Source organism: Emydura macquarii, unplaced genomic scaffold (genome assembly GCF_026122565.2).
Source record: "Emydura macquarii macquarii isolate MOO-44397 ecotype Brisbane River unplaced genomic scaffold, CSIRO-AGI_Emac_v2 contig_3511, whole genome shotgun sequence".
Classification (NCBI taxonomy): domain Eukaryota; kingdom Metazoa; phylum Chordata; order Testudines; family Chelidae; genus Emydura; species Emydura macquarii.
In genome coordinates, this window is record NW_027133648.1 from 351889 (window position 1) to 373878 (window position 21990).

Below are 21990 nucleotides of genomic sequence, written 5' to 3' on the forward strand. Positions count from 1 at the left end.
TAGGATGGGGGGGCAGCCCCAGGACGCACACGGAGCCCATCCTCCCCCTGGAGATTCAAGCCAGTCTCCCAGCCCCAGGGTCGGCTGTGTGGGGCCTGCCTACCTGGGCCGGGGTGAGCCGGGGGCTCTGGGCTGGGCTGGGGGGGGGGTCACTGCCCGCTTGCTGTCTGCCTGGGGCAGGGGGGCAGTGTTCGGCCCGTCCAGGCTGGCTGGGGGGCCCTGGGCGTCCCTGACCCCTCAGCCACCAGGGGCCAGCCCGGCTCCAGAGCGGCAGGAGGAAAGGGGGCCTGGCCCATGTGTCCCGCGGTACCAGGAGTAGAGCCGGGATAGAACCCAGGAGTCCTGACTGCTGCCCCCACCCCCGCTCTTATCCGCTGGAGCCCACTGCCCTCCCAGAGCTAGGAGAGAACCCAGGCGTCCTGCTCCCCCCAGCCACCAGCCCTCCCTCCCCGCAGGGCTGGGCCAGAACCCCGGCATCCTGGTTCCCGGCCCAGCCCTCCCCATTGTGTGCAGCCGGCTCAGAGGAAGCAGCTCAGTCGCGGCGCGATGGGGAACCGGCAAGGATCGCCGCACGAGCCGGCCCACGCCTGTGCCCTCAGCCTCTGCTCCCGCCAGCGGGGCTCCGTGCCCGAGGATGGCGCCGGCTGCGACAAGGCCAGGTGAGGGCCCCGTGGACTGCGCTGCCGGGCAGGGGCTGGGCTGCCCACAGCCTCCTTCTCCTAGCCCCTGGCACACGGGATCCGGGGTCGCCTCCCTGCTCTGCCACGTGCTCCCTGCGTGGCCCTGGGCAAGTCCCTCAGCCCCCTCGGGCCACGGGGGGACAGCCTGGCCCGGCCCAGCCCGGCCTCCTGGGACCTGGGGAGCAGGGACACCCCCCGACTGCGGGAGGGAGGCCAGAAAAGGGTCCACATGGGGGGAGATGCAGAACCTCCAGTGCCCCCCACTGAGCCCCTGCCCCCCACTGAGCCCCTGCCCCCCACCTGCAGCTCAGCGCCCCCCAGTGCCATGCTGGGGCCAACACTGAGCGGGAAGGGTGGGAGATGCCCAGGGCTCCCCTGTGCGGCCGCAGCGCGTTCCCCTCCCGGCCGTGAGTCAGGAGCTGGGGCCCTGCCCTGCGCTTAGTGCCGCAAAGCACCACTGTCATGGGGCTGCCCCCTCCCCGGGCCGGGCTGGGCCGGGGCCCCCTGGAGCTGCTCCCCCCTCCAGCCAGGGCCGAGTGGGCCCCAGAGCCAGGCAGCGCCTGTGGCCCCAGGTGCCCTGCCCCACGGCCTGCCTGGCCCGTCCTGTCTCCCAGCCTGTGCTGCAGCTGCCCCTGCGGTCGGTGGGGGGTGCAGGGAGGGGCGGCAGCCCTGGCCCGAGTCTGTGGCCCGGGGGGGTCAGGGTCTCCCCCCCGCAGAGGGGTGATGGGGCTCCCTCCCCAGCCTGGGGGATAGCAGGTTGGGTGGGGGGCAGTGCCCTGGGGGTGACGCTCTCACACGGGGGCCCCTCTGACTGTGCCCCGGCCTTCCTCTCTCCCCAGCTCTGCGCCCGCCCGCCCCAGCGAGCCCCCCAGATACTCGCGCATCAAGAACTGGGAAGCGGGTACCATCGCCTACGACACGCTGAGCGCCCAGGCCACGCAGGTGAGGGCGGGAGACGGGGCCCGGCTGGGAGGGGATGGCGCTGGGGGGCTGGGGCCTGAGGGGCTGTGGCAGATCCGGCTGGGCGGGGCGCTGCGGCCTGGCGTGGGAGCCCGGCTGCAGGCCTCCGGTGCCGCAGGAGCTGGCGGGTGGCTGCTTCCTTGCGAAGGGCCAGTGCCACGGGTCACGCTCCGGGCACGGGGCCCGGCTGCCTTGGCTGGGCAGAGCGTGACCTAGCCCCGTCGTTCATTAACTCGGGGGCGCCGTGCCCTGCCGCCCTGTCCCGACACACACCGCACCTCAGGGCTCTGACGTCCTCACCTGAGAGGTCTGGCTGCATCCGCCGCTCACCCTGCTCTGGGTTCCCCCAAGTCCCACTTCTGGGGAGCCCCCGGGTTCCCTTCCTGGACCCAGGCTCAGCCAGGCCCCTTGGGGGGGGGGGGTCTCTCTTCAGACCGGGACCTTCTGTCCCCAAACTCAGCCGCCGGCCGCCCGCGCAGCCCAGATCCTTGGGCTTCCTCGCCCCTCGCTGCCAAACCTGCGAGGTGGCGACACCCGCGCCCGACCCATCTGCACAGAGCTTCTCCCAGCTGGTGTGTCCATCCGTCCGTCCATCTTCCGCACACCCTGAAACCTTCCCCGCTAGCCGCAGGGCTCAATTCACACTCGGCGGGAGCCTTTCCGGGCCCCGTTCTCTGCCCTCTGCCCGCAGAGCCCAGCCTGGGTCAGGCCATCCCAAGGGCAGCAGGCGTCTGCGTCGCCGCCCTTCAACTTGTTCTACCTGTAAAAGAAAAGACGAGCAGGATCTTATTCAGGGGACCAGGCCACAGGCCGCGTGTCTTGTGCACGTAAGAATAGCAGCGTGGGAGTGAGCCGGGTTCATTAGTGCTCAGCGTCACAGCGCAGAACAGACACTGTCAGCGTTACAGCAACGACCCTCTGGGGGCGTCCCACAGCCCCATTCCTGGGCTCTGCTCCCTGGGCCCCCACGGACTGACTCTGCCAGCCAGCCGCAGACACGCCTCCCCCCACCCTGGCCTCTGTTTCCCCAGGCAAGTTCCCCTCCCCCTGCTCCAACGCCGGGCAGGGGCTGGGCTCCAGCCATGGTCTGTGCACAGCTAGTTAAAGGCAGCCACACCTGCCCTTTGTGGTCACTGCACAGATCACACGCCCTTAACCCATCACCCAGATACCTGAATAATACATGGGGGAAACTGAGGCACACACAGTGTCTGTTAAGAACATTTCCACTTCGTCACACCTGCAGCTCGTGCTGATTGGCTGGTCCCGTGCAGCCTCTCTAGGCAGGCCTGACCCACCTCGCTGCTTCCTTCCTGAGCCAGACGCCGGGCAGAGCCGTGGGCCCTCTGCAGGGGCCCATGTGCCCCACAGGACCTGCACCAGCCCCTGGCAGCTGGCTCCAGACAGGGTGACACGGACCAGCCCCTGCCCTACGGTGTCAGGGAGGCCATGGGGCAGCAGGGGAGAGGCGAGCTCGGGGCAGAGCCCGCAACAGGGGGCCAGGCTCCCCCCGCCCTGAGCCTCCACCTTCGCTTTCACCTTCCTTGCCTCTGCTTCGGGTGCCACAGCAGCTTTCAACCCGTGCCGTCCAGCCCGTGCCGCCTGTTCTCCCTCTGTCCGTCCACACGGCAGCTGCCTCAGCTCCCCGGCGCGCGCTGTCAGGAGCCGGGCGCTGAGGCTCCTGTCGTCTCTGGAGAGGCTTCCACTCCGCCGCGTTGGTGCCAGCCCGGACGGGCCGAGTGGCTACACACCAGGCCCTCACCTCCCCCTCGCTCCGGGGCAAAGTAACTGTTTCCACCCACAGCGGTGTCATGCCCACTGGGGACGTGCAGCGCCATACACAGGGGCCATAAACCTCTCACCTGCATCATGGGCATTGGGCAAGCGGGATGGGGAAAGCAGGGGGCTGTGGGTCAGGACTGAGGGGCACCGGCGGGGGGGAAGGTGGAGCCCACAGCACCAGAGCTGGGTCTGACTCCAATAGCCCCCGGCCTCATCTCTGTCTGTCTGTCTGTGCTCCAGGAGCTGCCCTGCAGCGGGAAGCAGTGCCTGGGCTCCCTCATGTTCCCCAAGCAGCTGGTCTGCCAGGCAGCGAAGGGGCCCCTGCCCAAGGAGGAGCTGCTGCCCATGGCCCGGGACTTCATCGCCCAGTACTACAGCTCCATCAAGCGGTAAGTGCCGGGGCAGCGCGGCAGGTAGGACAGGGCAGGAAACGTCAGGCTGCCGGGGCAGAAACCCGGGCACAGGAGGCGTTGTTAAAGCCCGTAGAGCCGGGGCCTCGCAGAACCACGCGGCAGGGCCCGGCTCAGCGGACACGTTCGTGGAAGGCACTGGGGACGGCTGGGAAAGCAGCTGGGGGCTGTGCTGGCTCTGCCTGTGACGAGAGGGAAGGGCCGATGGAAACGGAAGATGGGCGGCAGCGTGGGTGCGAGTGATCATGGGTGCCGGAGATCAGGATTCGAAGGCGGACTGCAGCGAACTCAGAGACTCGGGCTGGTCTCCACCGAGAACTCACCTCCTGCAGGGTGAGAAATCCCTGCCCCCCAGTGACATAGTGACGCTGAGCTAATCCCCGTGTAGCCAGCGGTTCTTCTGTCCACCCAGCTACCTCCGGGGAGGGGGATGCCCTGTGCCGACGGGAGAGCCCCCCCGTCCCCGGCACAGGGAGCGTCTAGACCTGACAGCTGTGCCAAGGCAGCGCTTCGCGTGCAGACAAGCCAGGGAGCGAAGCGCTCAGGAGGGATGGAGTTTTGAACAGCTGTGAGGAAGGGCACAACTCTCCCGCTGCGCGGGAAAGGCAGGGCGTCCCTGTGAGCCGTCCATGCCCACCGGGCCCAGCCAGGGCTCTTCAGCGAAAGAGAGTCCTGCAAAACGTGGAGAGCAGGCCACATTACGGAAGGTGAATACACAAAATAACACAAGTGTGTAGGACACAACCAGCGAGACCAAGGCACAAAACGAGATTCAACTAACTAGGGACACGAAAGGCCACACGGAAACATTTTCCGAATCTGTGAGAAGCAGACACGGAGCAGGGCCAGGCGGGCCGGGTGCTCAGCGGGAGCTAGAGACACTGGGAGAAAAGGCAGTCCTGGCCGAAGGGTCAGATTCCTGCTTGTGTCAGTTTTCACCAGGAAGGTCTGTCGTGCTGGACTGACTAACGATAACGCCCTCACTGGTCTAGCTAACGACAGAAGAGCACACGTGCAACCTACAACGTGTGCAGACAATACCAAGCCGGGGGGGGTAGGATTAAAACTCAACATGATCTGGACAAACTGGAGAAATGGTCTGACGTAAATAGGGTGAACCTCAATCAGGACCAGGCCCTGGCTGGGACGGGTTAGTCGGGGTTGGTCCTGCGTTGAGCAGGGGGTGGGACCAGACACCTCCTGGGGTCCCCCCCAGCCCGGATCGTCCCGGAGTCTCTGATTCTAAGGAGAGATGTGAAGTGCTGCGCTGGGGGAAGGACCAATCAGCTGCACACACAGAGCGGGGAATGGCTGCCTGGGGGGGTGCAGCAGAAAGGGATGGGGGGGGGGGAGGGGTCATCGTGGATCATGAGCTAAACATGAGTCAAGAGTGTCACACTGGTGCAGAAAGAGCAGCCCTGGCTCTGGGCCGTGTCAGCAGGCGTGCTGCAAGCCGGGCAGGAGCAGTGATTCTGCCGCGCGTCTCGGCTCTGCTCTGCTCTGCTCTGCGCTGATCAGACCGCAGCTGCAGGATTGCGTCCAGGTCTGGGCACCGCATTTCAGGAAAGACAAACTGGAGACAGTCCAGAGCAGAGGAACAGAGATGTTGACAGGCCTAGCAACCACGAGCTGTGAGGGACGAGTGAAAGCTGGGGTGTGTTTAGCCGGGAGAAGAGGAGACTGAGGGGGGGCGTGATCCCAGTTTTCACACTGGGAGCGGCCAAGCCGGCAGGTGGATATGGGCAGCAGGGCGGGCAGGGGCCAGGCTCCCATCCCCGATGGGCACAGGTGCGGGCAGGGGGCTGGCTCCCCGGCAGGCGCGGGCGCTCTCAGGGGCTGGCCAGCGGGTGCTGAGGGACGAGCTGTGTCCCCACAGGGCCGACTCCTTGGCCCACGTGCAGCGCCTGCAGGAGGTGGAGCAGGAGATCGAGGCCATGGGCACCTACCAGCTGCTGGAGCCAGAGCTGATCTTCGGGGCCAAGCAGGCCTGGCGCAACACCGCCCGCTGCCTGGGCCGCATCCAGTGGAACAAGCTGCAGGTGGGGGTGACGGGTTCCCCCAGGTACAACCTGGGACAGGGGTGCCGCTGCGCCCCCTTCGCTCCGCAGCCCGGGCCGCCCCTCTCAGCGTCTGGCTGTGACCCGTAGCAAACCCCTTCGGGCGCTGCTACCACGGCGCCCGCCAGTCACACGAGCCCTCCCTGAGTCAGGCATGCAGCTCACGGGGAAAGGCGGCCATCCCAGTGCCCTGCCCGCACCCCGAGGCTGTCCCGTCCTGCCCTGGCTGGGCGCCCAAGCAGCGTGATGTACTACCCCCTCCTCGGGCGGGCACACGGCAGCTCTCCTTACCTGAGCCCAGACACTTCAGCCGGGACACCCGGGGTTCGGCGCAGCGTGAAGCCAGGCTCTTCACTGCCGGCGCCTCCACGTGGCGGGCGCCAGGGATCAGCGGGGGAAGGTAAACTCGCTCTGAACCGCTGATACGAGGCAGGCTCCAGGCTGCGCAGGTTTCTCGCCCCGCTGGCTGGTCCAGTCTCAATCTACAGGCTTCCTTCCCCCAAGCTTGGCTCCAGTGTCCGGGCGCCAGTGCCGGCGTCCCTGCGGCAGATAGGGAGCAGCTAGGACAAAGCCTGCAGCCTCCTTCCTCCTGCCGTGTGCTCGCTCGGCGGCAAGGCCGGGGGCTCTGCCGGTGCGTGTGCGGTGCTTGCACAACGGACACTGCGCGGCAGACCCTCCAGGGCGGGACAGTGGTCGCTTACACCCTGACCCTCGCCCGCCTGGCAGAAAGCCGCGGGTCGTTTCCCATCGAAGGCGCCCGTCGCGCTCCCTAGCACCGCACTGACGAAGCCAGGCCCGGCAGCTCCGTGGGTTCAGCCGCTTGTGACTCTCCCCATGGGAACGGGCACCGCCCCCCAGCTGTGACGGATGTGGGGCTCCTGCCGCGCCACTTTGGGGTACAGTGTGTCCCGGGGGCTCCACTGCTGCCAGCCGGGTTAGTGTGGGACAGCTCCCGGGGCAGCACCCCCCCAGGACAGGCTCCCCCAGGCTCCCGCGGCCAGGCCTGGGGCGGAGAAGACACGTCCACACTCCTCGTCCTGAGTGCCCGTGGGGGGAGGGGCCCAGGGGTCACAGCTGGGGGGCTGGGGGCTGCTGCGGTGGGGCTAAGCTCTGCCCCCCCAGGTGTTCGACGCCCGTGACTGCGCCAGCGTCCAGGAGATGTTTGGCTTCCTCTGCACCCACCTGCAGTACGCCACCAACCGCGGCAACCTCCGGTGAGACCCCTGAACCCCCTGGGCCACCGCCCGGCCGCTGCCCTCTGGGGCCAATCCCCCGGCAGCCGAGGGGCCAGGCCCCGGGCGGCTCTGACCCGCGCCTCTCTTGTAGGTCGGCCATCACCATCTTCCCGCAGCGCGTGCCGGGCCGGGGCGACTTCCGCATCTGGAACAGCCAGCTGATCCGCTACGCCGGGTACCGGCAGCCGGACGGCTCGGTGCTGGGGGACCCGGCCAACGTCGACATCACCGAGGTGGGGGCAGCCGTGGCTGGGGAGCGCCCCCTGCCCTGCCCAGACCCCCGCACCGCAGCGTCCCCCCCCGGCCCCCGCCCCGGCTCTCTGCAGCACAGGCCCCCCCAGAGCCACGCTGGAGCTATGGGGCCAGCGCGACGCGCCCCCGCTGAGCCCCGTCATGCTCCAGCCTCCACTTCTGGACACTGGTCTGGGGCCCCCCGTGGGCCCTGGGTGCTGAGCGCCGGCCCTGCCTGGCATGGGGCTCACCCCTCAGGTGCCCCCCGGCCAGGCCCCCCTCCTGCTGCCCTCCGGGGTGTGCCAGGTCCCGCTGCGCAGGGCTCTCCGCCAGCCCCTGTCCGGCCCAGGGCTCTGTCCCCAGCTCCGGGTCGAAAGGGCCGTGCCGACGCCTCGTCTCCTTGGGCCCTTCCCTAGGGGGGTCCCTCATCTGCCCCCACCCCTGCGGGGCCCCGATCCGAGCGCAGGGCCCTTGTACCTCTGGACTGCAGCTGCTGCCAGCATGGCAGTGCCTGGACCCCGTCAGCGCCTGGTTGGGGGGCTGGGCCCTGGGGGCTGGGCAGTGGTGGCTGGGGGCTGGAGCCTGCCCTCAGACAGGGCCCAGTCACAGCTCAGCAGCCGTGCAGAGGATGACGCCGGTTCTGCAGGGGGTGCTGGCTCCCGGGGATCCCCCACCCCGCCCCGCTCTCGCCCCAGCCCCACAGGCCCGGCTGTCTTTGCTCTCCTTGCAGCTCTGCATCCAGCACGGCTGGACCCCTGGGCACGGCCGCTTCGACGTCCTGCCCCTGCTGCTGCAGGCGCCAGACGAGGCCCCCGAGCTCTTCCTCCTGCCCCCCGAGCTGGTGCTGGAGGTGCCCATCCTGCACCCCACGTGAGTCCGGGGCGGGGGAACCGGCAGGGCTGGGGCAGAAGGAGGCCGCAGGGGGGACGAGTCTCCGGGAGGGGCCAGGGCATGTGGTGAGCGCGGCAGTTCTCTGCTGGGGCGCGCAGAGCTCTGCCCTCCCAGGGGTGCGTCAGGGCACCCAGCTCAGAGCGTCTGGCTTGGGGGGGTCACATATGCAGGGCGTGGGGGGGGCCATGAAGCTGAGCTACGGGCTGCGGGGCTGGGCTTGGGGGGCACTGCAGGAGTCTGGAGCGGCTGAGAGCCCCTGGGGGGGGGGGGGGCGGGGCTGGGAACCCGGACGCCTGGGTTCCATTCCCGGGCGGGCCGGGCGGCTTGGGGCGCAGCCTTCCCCTGTCCCCCCCTGACCGTGGTGCGGGCGCAGGCTGGAGTGGTTCGGGGAGCTGGGGCTGCGCTGGCACGCGCTGCCCGCCGTGGCCAACCTGCTGCTGGAGATCGGGGGCCTGCACTTCCCGGCCGCGCCCTTCAACGGCTGGTACGTGGGCAGCGAGGTCGGCATGCGCAACTTCTGTGACGGCCACCGCTACGACCTGCTGCAGGTACGGCCCCCCCGTAACCCCCTGAGCCCCCCAGCCCCCCCGCTGCAGGTACGGCCCCCCCCGTAACCCCATGACCCCCCCAGCCCCCCCACTACGACCTGCTGCAGGTACGGCCCCCCCCGACCCCCCGGGTCCCCCAGCCCCCCCTCTACGACCTGCTGCAGGTACAGCCCCCCCGTAACCCCCTGACCTCCGTAGCCCCCCCGCTACGACCTGCTGCAGGTACGGCCCCCCTGACCCCCCCATTCCCCCCAGCCCCCCCACTACGACCTGCTGCAGGTACGGCCCCCCCCCGACACTCCCAACCCCCCCGCCCTCCCCACTACAACCTGCTGCAGGTACGGCCCCCCCCGTCCCCCCGAGCCCCCCCCAGCCTGCCCGCTATGACCTGCTGCAGGTACGGCCCCCCCTGACCCCCCATTCCCCCCAGCCCCCCCGCTGTGACCTGCTGCAGGTATGGCCCCCCTCCCCCCCATCCCCCTGCTACGACCTGCTGCAGGTACAGCCCCCCCAGTCCCTCCCCCGCCAACACCCTCCCCCGCTACAACCTGCTGTACCGCCTGCGGGCGGGGGTTGGTGGGGGGCAGGGTAGGGGGCTGGGTGAGGGGGGTGCAGGGGGCTGGGGTTGGGAGGCTGGGGGTGACGCTCCCTGTGGCAGGAGGTGGCCCTGCGCATGGGGCTGGACACCCGGAAAACCTCGTCCCTGTGGAAGGACAAAGCGGCCGTGGAGATCAACGTGGCCGTGCTGCACAGCTACCAGGTGGGGGCGCGCCGGGGGGTAGAGCGTCTGGGGCAGGGGGTGGGGGGCAGAGCGAGCAGGGGCGGGGGGGGGGGCTGTTTCAAGCCTCTACAGCTGAACAGAGCCAGGCCCTGGCGCTGCCTCGTGGGCTGCAGACCCCGGGTCTCACTCGCCCTCCGCCCCCTGCCCGGCCCCGCCACAAGGCCCTGCCCCACGACCACCCCCGGCTGGGCAGGTGTCTGTGCCTCCAGGGCATGTGGCAGCGGGGAAGCGGATCACGCACACGCAAGTTGCCACCGACCCACAGGATCGGGTCCACGGCCCCGGCTTTGGGATGGTCTCTGGGGGCACCTGCACTGGGCCAGGCCCCCTGGGGTCCCGCTCTTCCTCCAGCGTGAGCCACGCAGCCTCACCCCCCTCGGGCTGGACCCTGGGCCCGCAGCCCCCTGCGCCCCCAGAGACAGACCCCGGGGGAGACCGGCCCAGGGAGCAGCCCCCACTGCCCCAGAGCCAGACTGAGCCCCACGCCACACGTGGCAGCTGGGAGATGGCGCACACGGGCCCCACGGCCTCGCGTGGACGCCCTGGTTCCCTTCCCTGGGGTGCCCTGGTTCCATGCCTGGGGTCCCCCCGCCCTGCCCCCCGGGGTGCCCGGGCTCTGCCATCTGCTCCCCTCCCCCCCCGCAGGTTGCCAAAGTGACAATCGTGGATCACCACGTGGCCACCGAGTCCTTCATCAAGCACATGGAGAACGAGCTGCAGGCGCGGGGGGGGTGCCCGGCCGACTGGGTCTGGATCGTGCCCCCCATCTCGGGCAGCCTCACGCCCGTCTTCCACCAGGAGATGGTCAATTACCTGCTCTCGCCCGGCTTCCGCTACCAGGTGTGCACGCCGGCCCCCGGCCCTTTGGGATCGCCCCTCCCCTCCGCTCCCCCCCGGCCCAGCCCCCCAGGGGGGCCGTGCAGCCAGCCCCTGCATGGGCGCTGCCCTCCGCTGCCCACGCTGACCCAGCCACTTCTTCTGCAGCCCGACGCATGGAAGGTTTGTGCCTCGAAGGGCACCGCCGTCACCAGGAAGAAAACCTTCAAAGAAGTGGCCAAGTAGGTGCCAGCCGGGCTTTGGGGTGGGGAGCGAGCGGGCCGGGACCGAGGGGAGGAATTGTGAGCGGGCAGGCTCTGCCCCCACCCAGGCGTGTCCGGGCACCGTGGGACAGACGGGCGGGGGCAGGCATGTCTGGGCACCGTGGGACAGACGGGCGGGCGTGTTCTGGCATGGTGGGACAGACGGGCGGGGGCAGGTATGTCCGGGCAGAGCTCCTTAGAGGCGCCAGCAGCTGCGGCCGCCCTGACCCTCTGCACCAGGGTGGCCGGGGGCTCGGGGGTGCAGACAGCAGCTGGGGATGAGGCTGGCACAGGCCCTGGGCCGCTCTGCCCGGGCCCAGCTGTGCCCCAGGCATGAGGACTGTATCCTGCCCCTCTGCTGCTGGCCCCACCCCTGCACCCCGGCTGGGCGCCGTGCCCTGGGCACTGGTCTGGGTGGCTCAGGGCGCTGGCCCAGCGGGGGCCCAGGGCTGCGGCCCGCGGGAGGGAGCTGGCGCCGGGCGTGGGCTGGGGCGGGCGCGGTGACGCCCTCTGGTCTCCCCCCAGCGTGGTGAAGATCTCGGCCAAGCTGATGGGCCACGTGATGGCGCGTCGCGTCAAGGCCACCATCCTGTACGCCACCGAGACGGGCAAGTCCCGCACCTACGCCTGGAACCTGGGCGAGCTCTTCCGGCGCGCCTTCGACCCCAAGGTGCGGGCAGCGGGCGGGGGGCGGGGGGCTGCAGGGCACTGCCTGGCGGGGTGGGCAGGGGGCTGGCTGGAGGAGTGGGGGCTGGCAGGGGGAGGACGTGGGGCTGGCTGTGGCTGGCACCTTAGCCCCTAGCTGGGGCTCCCCGTCTCCCCAAAGGTTTTTCAGGTGCTGGGAACCGGCTGCGTCTGGAATCCCCGGACCCCGTCCCTGCCCCAGCAGGGCCCCCAACTCCCCAGCCCAGCACAATCCTCGGGAAGGATCTGTGGGTCAGAGCATCCAGCAGTCAGGGCTCCTGCGTTCGCTTCCCGGCTCGGGGGTGGGGGGCAGTGGGGGCCAGTGGTTAGAGCGGGGGGGGCTGGGAGCCAGGACTCCTGGGTTCTATCCTGGCTCTGGGAACTCAGGTGCTGCCTGGCGGCTCCGCCCCAGGGCCACAGTAACCCTCTGGCACGTCCCAGCCCCAGCTGCTCCGGAGACCCCCAGTGCCAGGGATGGGATAGCCAGCCCGGGGTAGGCCCCCTGGATCCCCAGCCCTGCCGTGGGCAGCCCTGGCCCTGTCCCCCGGGGCCCCGGCAGCTCTCATGCTCCCCACCAACGTCCCACGCTTGGAACCTGCCTGAGCCCTTGGCCGGCCCGAGCGAGACCCTGTGGCAGGGAGTTCCACCGGCTCAGCGGGGGTGGGGACGCTGGGTCCCTCCCCTTGGCCCGGAGCGTGCGGCGGCTCCCTGCCTGTGCCTGCCCCACCGGGGCACGGAGACGGCAGCGCCCATCGCGCGCCCGCGCCCGGCCCCGCTGACCCCAGCTGTCGCCCCAGGTGCTGTGCATGGACGAATACGACGTCGTCTGCCTGGAGCACGAGACCCTGGTGTTGGTCGTGACCAGCACCTTCGGCAACGGCGACCCGCCAGAGAGTGGGGAGGTGAGGGGGGCCGGGCCGTGGGGGGGCTGGCACTAGAGCGTCGGGATCACCAGGAGGGGGGGTCCATGCCCAGGTGGAGGCGCCCCAGGGGGAGTCAGGGCCTGGGGGAGCAGCCCCGGGGAGCTGGGGGGCGGGGGGGTTAGCAGGCAGCACTGGGGGGGCCGGGGGAGCTGGGGGGCGGGGGGGTTGGCAGGCAGCACTGGGGGGCCAGGGGAGCTGGGGGGTGGGGGGGGTGGCAGGCAGCACTGGGGGGCCGGGGGAGCTGGGGGGCGGGGGAGTTGGGAGGCAGCACTGGGGGGCCGGGGGAGCTGGGGGCGGGGGAGTTGGGAGGCAGCACTGGGGGGGCCGGGAAAGCTGGGGGGCGGGGGAGTTGGGAGGCAGCACTGGGGGGCCGGGGGCCCACCCGAGCCCCCTAACAGCCTGTCTCCCGGCAGAGCTTTTCCAAGGCGCTGATGGAGATGACCTGCCCCTACGCTGGCGCCAAGCAGCCTGAGCAACAGAAGTGAGTGACCCCCCGAGCCCCGGGGGGGATGCGCTGGGCCGGCACCGAGGCCCCCCCTGGGCCCAGGCTTGGCGCGATCCCTGGGCTGGCGGGGGTCACTGCGCCCGGGCAGGGCTGTGGGTGGCAGGTGCCAAGCCTTGTGCTGGGGAATGCACCCATCGGAGCCAGCGCCCCCCAGAGGGGAAGGCCCCCTGCCCCATCGCCTGCCCCATCTCCGGCTGCGCCCTGCCCGCCGTGGGGCTCACTGTGCGTCCCCCCCAGGAGCTACAAGATCCGCTTCAACAGCGTCTCGCAGAGCGATGGGCTCGTGGCCTCGTGGAAGAAGAAGCGGAAGGAGTCGAGCAACACGGACAGCGCCGGGGCCCTGGGCACGCTGCGGTAGGCGCCTCGCCGCGCTGGGGGGCAGACAGCCCTGCCCTCGCGCCCCATGGCCAGGGGGCAGGGCCCGAGAGCCCGAACAGCGCTGAGCAACCAGCGCCCGCTGCCCGGTTCCTGCTCTGTTGTGGGCGGGGACAGACGTGCCCCTTTCACGGAGCCGCAGGGTCTGGGCTGTGCCCGCCGGCACCTGGGCGTGACCCATTAGTGGGCCGGGCGCCAAGGACCCACCGTTCCATGGGGCAGGCCTGTGGCCTCCAAACCCCCAGGCTGGGCCTTCGCCCCAGCGACCCCCATCTCTCTCCGGGGTCCCCGCAGCGAGTCTGGCCCGAGGCCGTGTGGGGCCCTGGCTCAGTGCGGCGAGGCAGAGTCCGGCCACGGTCCAGCGTGGCCAGGCCAGTGCCTGACGGGCCGGCCGAGCCGTGCCAGTCCCGGAGTCTGGCCAGTGCCCGACGGGCCGGCCGAGCCGTGCCAGTCCCGGAGTCTGGCCAGTGCCCGACGGGCTGGCCAAGCCGTGCCAGTCCCGGAGTCTGGCCAGTGCCTGATGGGCCGGCTGAGCCGTGGCAGTCCTGGCTCCGGCCCCCTCCTCCCACCCGTCTTCCTGGGGCGTTGCTGGGTCAGTCCTTGGCGTCAGTGCAAAGAGAAGAGGGAAACTGAGGCACACAAAAGCCTCATCCAGATATGACCCAAATCCCCCTGCGTCCCCCTGCGCCCTGGCGGCTGTGTGTGCGCCGCCCCCTCACCCCGTGGGGATGGGTCCTGCCTCCCTCTCTGACCACCTGCGTGTGGCGAGGGTCGCTGGGTGCGTGTCCCGCCCACTGTGGCGCCTCCGTTGCCGTGGGACGGCCCCAGCTAGTCCCGATGGCTCATTCGTACCCCGCTGAGTGACCCCCCCACACGTCCCCAGCTCGGCTCCAAGCCCTTCTGCCCCCACGGGGGAGCAATGCAAAGTATGGGGGAAACTGAGGCACGCATGGGCCTTGTAAATCTGTTACTGAAAAATCCGCCCTTTGTCACACGGGGACCCAGGACAATCAGCAAACGGCTCCCTGGGCAGGGCGCACCCGGGGCGGGGGGTGTGGGGCAGCCACACTGGGGCCAGGGAGGCACATTCTGGTCCAGTCTGGCCCCCCTGGCCCTTCCCCCCACTCTCAGTGCGTCCCCAAGAGCCTCAGCACCCCCTGGAGATCTAAGGGGGGAGGCAGCCCCAGCCAGGACCCCCCTCTGGTGCACGTGCAATCCCAGCCCCAGCTCCTGCCCCGCAGCCCCCTGCTAGCCCAGCCCAGGGCACCCCACACAGCCCTGCAGCGTGTCCCATGGGACTGGGTCCCCTGCGAGCCCCCGCCCAGCCCTCTTGGGTCCCCTTTGGGGTGCTGGGGCGGGGCTGGGAAGAAACCCGGCAGGGGCTCAGCTGCCTTGTCCTGCCCATCCCAGCTTCTCGGTCTTTGGGCTGGGCTCACGGGCCTACCCCCACTTCTGTGCCTTCGCCCACGCCGTGGACACGCGGCTGGAGGAGCTGGGGGGCGAGCGCATCCTGGCCATGGGCGAGGGCGACGAGATGTGCGCCCAGGAGGAGGCCTTCCGCACCTGGGCCAAGCGCGTCTTCCAGGTCAGCGGGGGGCACGGGCGGGGGGCACGGGCTGGGGGGGGGTGCAGGGGGAGGGGCTACTGGGGGGCAGGGGGCAGGGGGAGGGGCTGGGCGCAGGGAGTACTGGGGGGCAGGGGAACTGGGGGAGGGGCTGGGCGCAGGGAGTACTGGGGGGCAGGGGTGCAGGGGGAGGGGCTGGGCGCAGGGAGTACTGGGGGGCAGGGGTGCAGGGGGAGGGGCTGGGCACAGGGAGTACTGGGGGCAGGGGTGCAGGGGGAGGGGCTGGGCGCACTGGGGGCAGGGGTGCAGGGGGAGGGGCTGGGCACAGGGAGTACTGGGGGCAGGGGTGCAGGGGGAGGGGCTGGGCGCAGGGAGTACTGGGGGCAGGGGTGCAGGGGGAGGGGCTGGGCGCAGGGAGTACTGGGGGCAGGGGAGCTGGGGCGCGAGGGCGGAGTGGGGTGCGGGGAGATTGAGATGCAGGGGAGGGGACGCGCCGGCGCCGGCGCCGGTGTGGGGTGGGGTTCCTGGAGAGGGGGTGGCACAGGACGGATGGACGGGGGGTACCGGGGTCCCCGCTTGCACCGCACTCGCTCAGGCTCCGGCTGCCAGCCGGTTGCCCCCTGGGGTGGGTAAGGGGGCTCTGTGCCCCCCAGGGGAGGGACCCGGCAGGCCAGGGTGGTGACGTCAGAGAGCCCCCCTTCCCCCCGCAGGCCGCCTGCGACACCTTCTGCGTTGGGGACGACGCCGAGGAGGCCGCCAGGGAGGTTTTCACCGCCCGGCGCAGCTGGAAGCGCCAGAAATACCAGCTGGGCGTCTGTGCCGACCCCACGGACACGCTGACAGGTACCAGCCCTGCCCCACGGCGCCCGGGGGGGCTCTCCAGGGGCTGGGGCGCGGAGCCAGCGGAACCTGGGCCAGGCAGCCGCTCGAAGGGCTAACGCGCCCTGGGCGCAGGACGCTGCTTTCACCCCGGGGCCGGGGCTGGGGTGACGCTGCCGGGGCCGGGGCCCAGTGCCGGGGGGCCAGAGAAGAGGCAGGAGGGGGCTGAAGGGTGAGAAAAGCGGCCCCGCCGTAGGAGACTCAAGGAGCCCCTCCGTGCAGCCGCGCCTCAGTCACGGTCGGAAGCGCCGGTGCGGGGCCCGCGTTCTGCCGGCAGCTACTGGTGCAGCCGAGGGAGGCGGGCGCGCACTGGGGAGGGGGGCCGGTTCCCAGCTGGGCAGCGGGGGGGAAAGTGCAGCTGGAGGGTCCTGGCAGGTGTCGGGGCGGGAGTCAGACGAGGTGATCACAACGGGCCCTTCCTTGGAATCTGGGCATCTGGGAGGAGCCGGGGCCGGGTAGCCGGGAGCCCCCCCCAGCCAGGGCTCCTGCCCCCCCAGCGCCCCCCGCTGACCCCCCCGGCTGCACTTGCTCGGCAGGTTTATCCCACGTGCACAAGCGCAGGGTGTGTCCGTGCCGCGTCCTCTCCGTGCAGAACCTGCAGAGCGAGGAGTCCAGGTGAGACCCCCCCCAGGGAACGCCCCCTCCCCGGCGCTGGGGACCCAGGGCCTGCACTGACGCCTCACTCCCCCCCCCCCCCTCCAGCCGCTCCACCATCCTGGTGTGCCTGGACACGGCCGGGCAGCCGGAGCTGCAGTACCTGCCCGGGGACCATGTGGGCATCTTCCCCGCCAACCGGCCGGAGCTGGTGCAGGAGCTGCTGGGGCACGTGGAGGACCCGCCCCACGCCAGTCAGGCCGTGGCCGTGGAGTTCCTGGAGACGGCGACCACCGGTGAGGGCGAGGGGCTCCCACCCCGCACCAGGCCTGGGGGCAGGGACCCGGGGCTGGTGCCTGCCTGGGGTGCGGCTCCAATGGGCGCCTTGGGGGGAATCCCAGTGTCACCGACCCACAGGATCGGGGCTGAGCCTCGGCTTTGGGACGATCTCTGGGGGGCCCCTTCACCGGGCCAGATCCCCTGGGGGTCCTGCTCTTCCTCCAGCGTGAGCCACGCAGCCTCACCCCCCTCGGGCTGGATTTCTGGGCCCGCAGCCCTGCAGTCTTTTGATCTGGGGAGGGGCAGAGGGGGTGTCCAAATCTCCCTGGCCGGTGGTTGCCGCCTGCCGTCAGGTGCGATCCCAGCCAGCGCGGGAGTCGGGGGTTGTTAGTTCTCAGGTCACGGCGCAGAAGGACTTTGCCAGCAGCGTGTCTAGGGGTTACAGCAGCGACCCTGGGGAGCCCCATTCTCGGGGCTCCCTCCCTGCCGGGCCCCCACGGGGGACTGGCCCCCAAGCCACCCCCAGACCCGTCTCCCAGTCCCTCCTTCCCGGGGTAGGTGCCTCTCCTCTTGGTCTCCACCTGTTGCAATGGGTTGGGCCAGGGCAGGGGTCCTGGCCAGGTCTGCGCACGTGTGGCTGGGGGTCTCTGCAATGATCACACACCCGGGGCCCTTCACCGACACATGTGTAACACATGGAGGAAACTGAGGCACACACCCAGCACTCGGAGAACGCCCCAAGAGTATCCCCACTTCATCACAATCCCTCGACCCCCGCCCGGGGTCTTGGCTCTGCTTCACTGCCAGGGGATCTCCCGTCCCCGGGGTGCTGGGGCCATCGATCAGGGCGGGTGCCAGCCAGTCTATGGTGACCCCTCACGCCCCCTGCTCTGGCCCAAGAGCACCCGGGGGTAGACACACAAAGTACATAGGGAAACTGAGGCACCCCTAGGGGTCCTACAGCCCCCCCCAGAGTATGTGCACTGCATCACAGGGGCATGGGGCAGACGTGCCCCCCCTCCCCACACACACACTCCTCGGTCTCTTTGCAGGCGGGCGCGCCAGCCCCAAGCCCAGCTGGGTGCAGCTCAGCCGCCTGCCGCCCTGCACCCTGGGCCAGGCCCTCACCTACTTCCTGGACATCACCACCCCGCCCAGCCCCCAGCTCCTGCAGCTGCTGGCCACGCTGGCAGAGGACAGCGCCGAGCGCGGGCAGCTGCAGCGGCTCAGCCAGGTGCGAGGGGTGGGGCAGGACAGCACCTGCCGGGGCCTCCAGCGGGCGCTGCCTGGGGCACCGTGGGGGGAGCTAGGCGAGGGCGAGCGCAGCGTGGGCTGTGGGCACAGGTCAGCTTGGCTGCAGGGCAATGGGGGCCCAGAGACTCCCAGCCCAGGGCTGTGTTGGGGGGTAGCGTTGTGCAGGGGGCCCGGTCACTGGGGGGGGAGGGTAGTGTTGGGAAGGTGGGGGGCTGTGGGGGGGCTCTGCAGGTCCCAGCCTGGCTGTCGCTGGGGGGTCGTGGGGGGGCTCTGTGGGTCCCAGCCCGGCTATCGCTGGGGGGTCGTGGGGGGGCTCTGCAGGTCCCAGCCTGGCTGTCGCTGGGGGGTCGTGGAGGGGCTCTGCAGGTCCCAGCCTGGCTGTCGCTGGGGGGTCGTGGAGGGGCTCTGTGGGTCCCAGCCCGGCTATCGCTGGGGGGTTGTGGGGGGGCTCTGTGGGTCCCAGCCCGGCTGTCACTGGGGGGGTCGTGGGGGGGCTCTGTGGGTCCCAGCCTGGCTGTCGCTGGAGGGTGGGGGGGCTCTGCGAATCTCAGCCCGGCTGTCGCTGGAGGGAGGAAGGGGAGCTCTGCGGATCTCAGCCCGGCTCTCGCTGCAGGACGCCCAGCTCTACGAGGAGTGGAAGTGGTTCCGGTGCCCCACGCTGGGTCAGGTGCTGGAGCAGTTCCCCTCGCTGGCGCTGCCCGCGTCCCTGCTCCTCACCCAGCTGCCCCTGCTGCAGCCACGCTACTACTCGGTCAGCTCCGCGCCCGGCGCCCACCCCGGCCAGATCCACCTCACCGTGGCCGTGCTGGCCTACCGCACCGAGGGTGAGCGACCCCCCGACCCCTCCGCTGTGGAGCGACCCCCCGCAGCGAGGGTGAGCGACCCCCCCACCCCTCCGCTGCAGAATGACCCCCGACCACCCCCCGCGAGGGTGAGCGACCCCCCCAACCCCTCCACCAGGGTGTGACTCCCCACAGAAATTGTGAGCGACCCCCCCCCGAGCCAGGGTGAGGTGGGTGACCCCACCCAACAGACAGGGAAGTAGCCCCCCTGTTCCCCCGCTGTGAGGGTGAGCAACTCCCCCCACTAGAGGAGTGACCCCCTCCCACCTGTAGTGAAGCCCCCAAGCCAGGGGAGCGCCCCCCTCCCGCAGCTCAGCTCCCTCCCCCATGGAGATGGGGTGGGAGGGGACTCGGGGGTGGGCACCTGTGGAGGGGCCCTGTGGAAGGAGAGAGGATGGGGGGTGCAGGTGCCATCCCCACCAGGACCTGAGCCCCAGCCCCCCTCCCCTGTGTCCCACAGGTGGCCAGGGGCCCCTGCACTATGGCGTCTGCTCCACCTGGCTGGCCCAGCTGCAGGAGGGGGACACAGTGCCAGCCTTCATCAGAGGGTAAGGGGGCTGGTGGGACTGGGACCCGCTCGGGGCAGAGTCGGGGCAGGAGGGGCTGGGACACAGAGCCGGGGGCATGGCGCCGGGACAGGCAGGGCTCGGCACCCCCTGCCCAGGACCATGGCCAAGGAGCTGAAATGTTGCCCATGGGCTGTTCCCAGCATGCACTGCTCAGCCCTGACCCCCATTTACTCCCCGGGGAATACAGCTCCCAGCATGCACTGCTCAGCCCCAGTCCAGGGACCCTGCCCTCCCATTAACCCTTTCTGTGACCCGGCATGGCCCCTGCCCTGAGGCGTACACAGGTGCAGGGTGGAGCCGGGTGCCCATCCCGCTGCCGCGTGCCCAGCCACCCTCCCTCCCCGCACAGGGCCCCGTCCTTCCGGTTGCCGCAGGACCCCTGCGCCCCCTGCATCCTGGTGGGCCCCGGCACCGGCATCGCCCCCTTCCGGGGCTTCTGGCAGCAGCGACTGCACGACATGGAGACGCAAGGTCAGGGGGGCACGGCCTGGGGCTGGGGGGCTGCGTGGTGGCGGGGGGCCTGGGCAGGGCAGGGGGCTGGGGTCCCTAGGGCTCTTGGCCCAGGGATAGAGGGTGTGCACCTTGCAGAGGGGCTCTGGGGGGGCGAGGTGTGTCAGGGGAGGGGAATCTCAGCAGGCCAGAGTGGGGGCACATTCCCGGGTCCAGGGGGCAGTGCGGCCCCTGCCCCTAACCTGGCCCCTGCCTGTGCCGCTCCAGGCCTCCAGCCGGGCGAGATGACCCTGGTGTTTGGCTGCCGCTGCGCCCGCCTGGACCACCTCTACAAGCAGGAGGTGCAGGAGGCCCAGCAGAAGGGGGTGCTGAGCCGGGTGCTGACGGCCTTCTCCCGGGACCCCGACGTGCCCAAGGTAAGGGGGCCGCACCGGGGGCTGGTGGGGGGCCAGGCCAGCTCGGGTCGGGCCGGCGCGTCTGACGCTCTGCCCTGCCTGGCCCCAGACCTACGTGCAGGACGTGCTGAGTTCGCAGCTGGCGGGCGAGGTGCACCAGGTGCTGTGCCAGCGCCAGGGCCACATCTACGTCTGCGGGGACGTCACCATGGCCACCGGCGTCCTGCAGACCGTGCAGCAGATCCTGGCCCAGGAGGGAGACATGACGCTGGCCGAGGCCGGAGACCTGATCAGCGAACTCCGGGTACGGGGCAGGGGGAGCCTGGGCTGGGATAGCAGGGGCTGTGGGTCGGGTTGGGGGGCATTGGCAGAGCTGTGGGGTGGGGGGACTCCAGGGGTGGGATAGGGGCTCCAAGTCAGGATTGAGGGGCACCGGCAGAGCTTGGGGGTGTCTGGAATTGCAGGGTTCCCTTGGTACCATTCTCCTTGCCCTACGGGTGCGGCCTGGCCCGGCCCGGCCTGACCCTCCCTCACTGCGGATCTCCCCCAGGACCAGAACCGCTACCACGAGGACATCTTCGGCCTGACGTTCCGCACGCAGGAGGTGGCCTCGCTGATCCGCACTCAGTCCTTCTCGGCGCAGGGACGGAGCCTGCTGGGCCCAGCTCCCTGAGTGGGCAGCAGGGGGGCCCTGGTTCCTGGGCCCTGTGAGGGGAGCAGGGCCCTTTGCCCCATGGCTGCTGTCTCCCCCCACCCCGGTCCAGGCAGCCCCCCCGCAGCCCTCAATAAAGCATTTAGTTTTGATAATTGTAGCTTACGTCATTTTCCACAAAGCCTCCAGCGACTGGGTGGCCCGGCCCAGTGTCACGTGTGTCCTCGCCCCACCCCAGCATCTGGGGCCTGGCCCCATGGTCAGACTCTGCCACGCCCCACGCAGGGCCAGGACTGCTCTCTTCCATCAATCCCCCCCAGAGCTGGGCCCCCTTGGGCTGGGGCAGGCGCTCGGGTGGTCCAGCCCCAGGATGCGCGGGCTGATCAGGTCGGGCCTGCGTTCTGCTGGTCGTGCCCAGGTCTCGTGGTCGCTGGGCAGTCTCTACAGCCCCGGGGACAGGAGGGATGGGGCAGGGTGTTCGCCTGCCCACGGCCCTGCCTGGGGACGCCTGGTGCCCAGAGAGCTGCCGCTCTTGCTGGGATGTCACGGCCACGATCGCCTGGAGGCAAAGCCCAGGGGCCCAGCCCTGCCAGCGCAGCGAGAAGCTACAGGGACCTGGGAAGTACGGAGCTATGGGTGGGCCCTACCACGCTCCCTCCCCGCTTCCCGAGGGCATGATGGGCCCAACCACGCTCCGCCCCGGCCCTCCCAAGGTGGGGAAGAGCTCTGGCTGGGCGCCGGGACCCCCAATGAGCTCAGCCCCTTCGGTTTCCCCACCAGCCCTGCCAGCTGGCGACTGCCCAGTGCACTGAGGGAGCCGGGGGCCCAGTGCTCGGGGGACAGGCTGTGAACACGGGCGAGGTGGGGGGTTCTGCTGGGCCCGGAGAACATGGCAGAGTCAGGACAGGGCAGCGGCAGCCGTTCGAGCAGCGTGGGCACTCGGGCACTGCGGGGCGACCACCCCAAGAGGTGCTGAGCCACGGGGACCATTGGAGCAGCAGCAGCCGGCCTAGGCCAGCCCAAGGGGGCCCAGCGGCCTCTGGCTCCGCCACCCCGCCTTCAGCCAGCCGGGCAGCCAGGCAGCGCCCAGCTCCCTCTGGGCAGTGACGGGACCACTCGCCTGCTGGCCCAGCCGCAGCACCACCGGGGCCCGGCTCCCACGGAGGCTGTCACAGCCCCACGGCGCCGGGGAGCAGGCAGCAGGGGCGGGACAGACCCAGGTGTCCCCAGGTGCCAAGGGCCCGGCCCAGCTGCTGGGCTGGGAACTGAACAGCCCCCCCAGAGCCCGGGGCTAGGCAGGGTGCGGGGGGGCGGGGTCTGGTCCAGGGGGCGGGGTCAGTCCGGGAGGGGCGGGGTCTGGTCCAGGGGGCG

The 21990-nt window shown here is 70.6% G+C and overlaps 1 protein-coding gene across 1 annotated transcript; it reads left to right on the forward strand.

Moving 5' to 3' along the window:
* The first annotated feature begins 546 nt into the window (after positions 1 to 546).
* On the forward strand, positions 547 to 20768 carry NOS3 (nitric oxide synthase 3). The gene is made up of 26 exons (XM_067535726.1): positions 547 to 659; positions 1520 to 1622; positions 3663 to 3811; positions 5709 to 5871; positions 7012 to 7103; positions 7216 to 7357; positions 8086 to 8225; positions 8620 to 8794; positions 9453 to 9554; positions 10221 to 10415; positions 10560 to 10633; positions 11180 to 11324; positions 12136 to 12240; positions 12675 to 12742; positions 13004 to 13120; positions 14552 to 14726; positions 15416 to 15548; positions 16121 to 16199; positions 16287 to 16474; positions 17510 to 17691; positions 18325 to 18535; positions 19014 to 19101; positions 19472 to 19593; positions 19840 to 19988; positions 20077 to 20271; positions 20518 to 20768. The coding sequence occupies exons 1-26, from the start codon at positions 547 to 549 to the stop codon at positions 20638 to 20640; spliced, it is 3528 nt and encodes a 1175-aa protein (XP_067391827.1). The 3' UTR covers positions 20641 to 20768.
* The last annotated feature ends 1222 nt before the right edge of the window (positions 20769 to 21990 follow it).

Coding starts and splice junctions, on each gene's coding strand:
- NOS3 (XM_067535726.1), top strand. CDS start 547: ATGGGGAACCGGCAAGGATCGCCGCACGAGCCGGCCCACGCCTGTGCC. Junction 14,727..15,415: donor GGGCCAAGCGCGTCTTCCAG/GTCAGCGGGGGG, acceptor TTCCCCCCGCAG/GCCGCCTGCGACACCTTCTG. Junction 16,200..16,286: donor CTGCAGAGCGAGGAGTCCAG/GTGAGACCCCCC, acceptor CCCCCCCTCCAG/CCGCTCCACCATCCTGGTGT.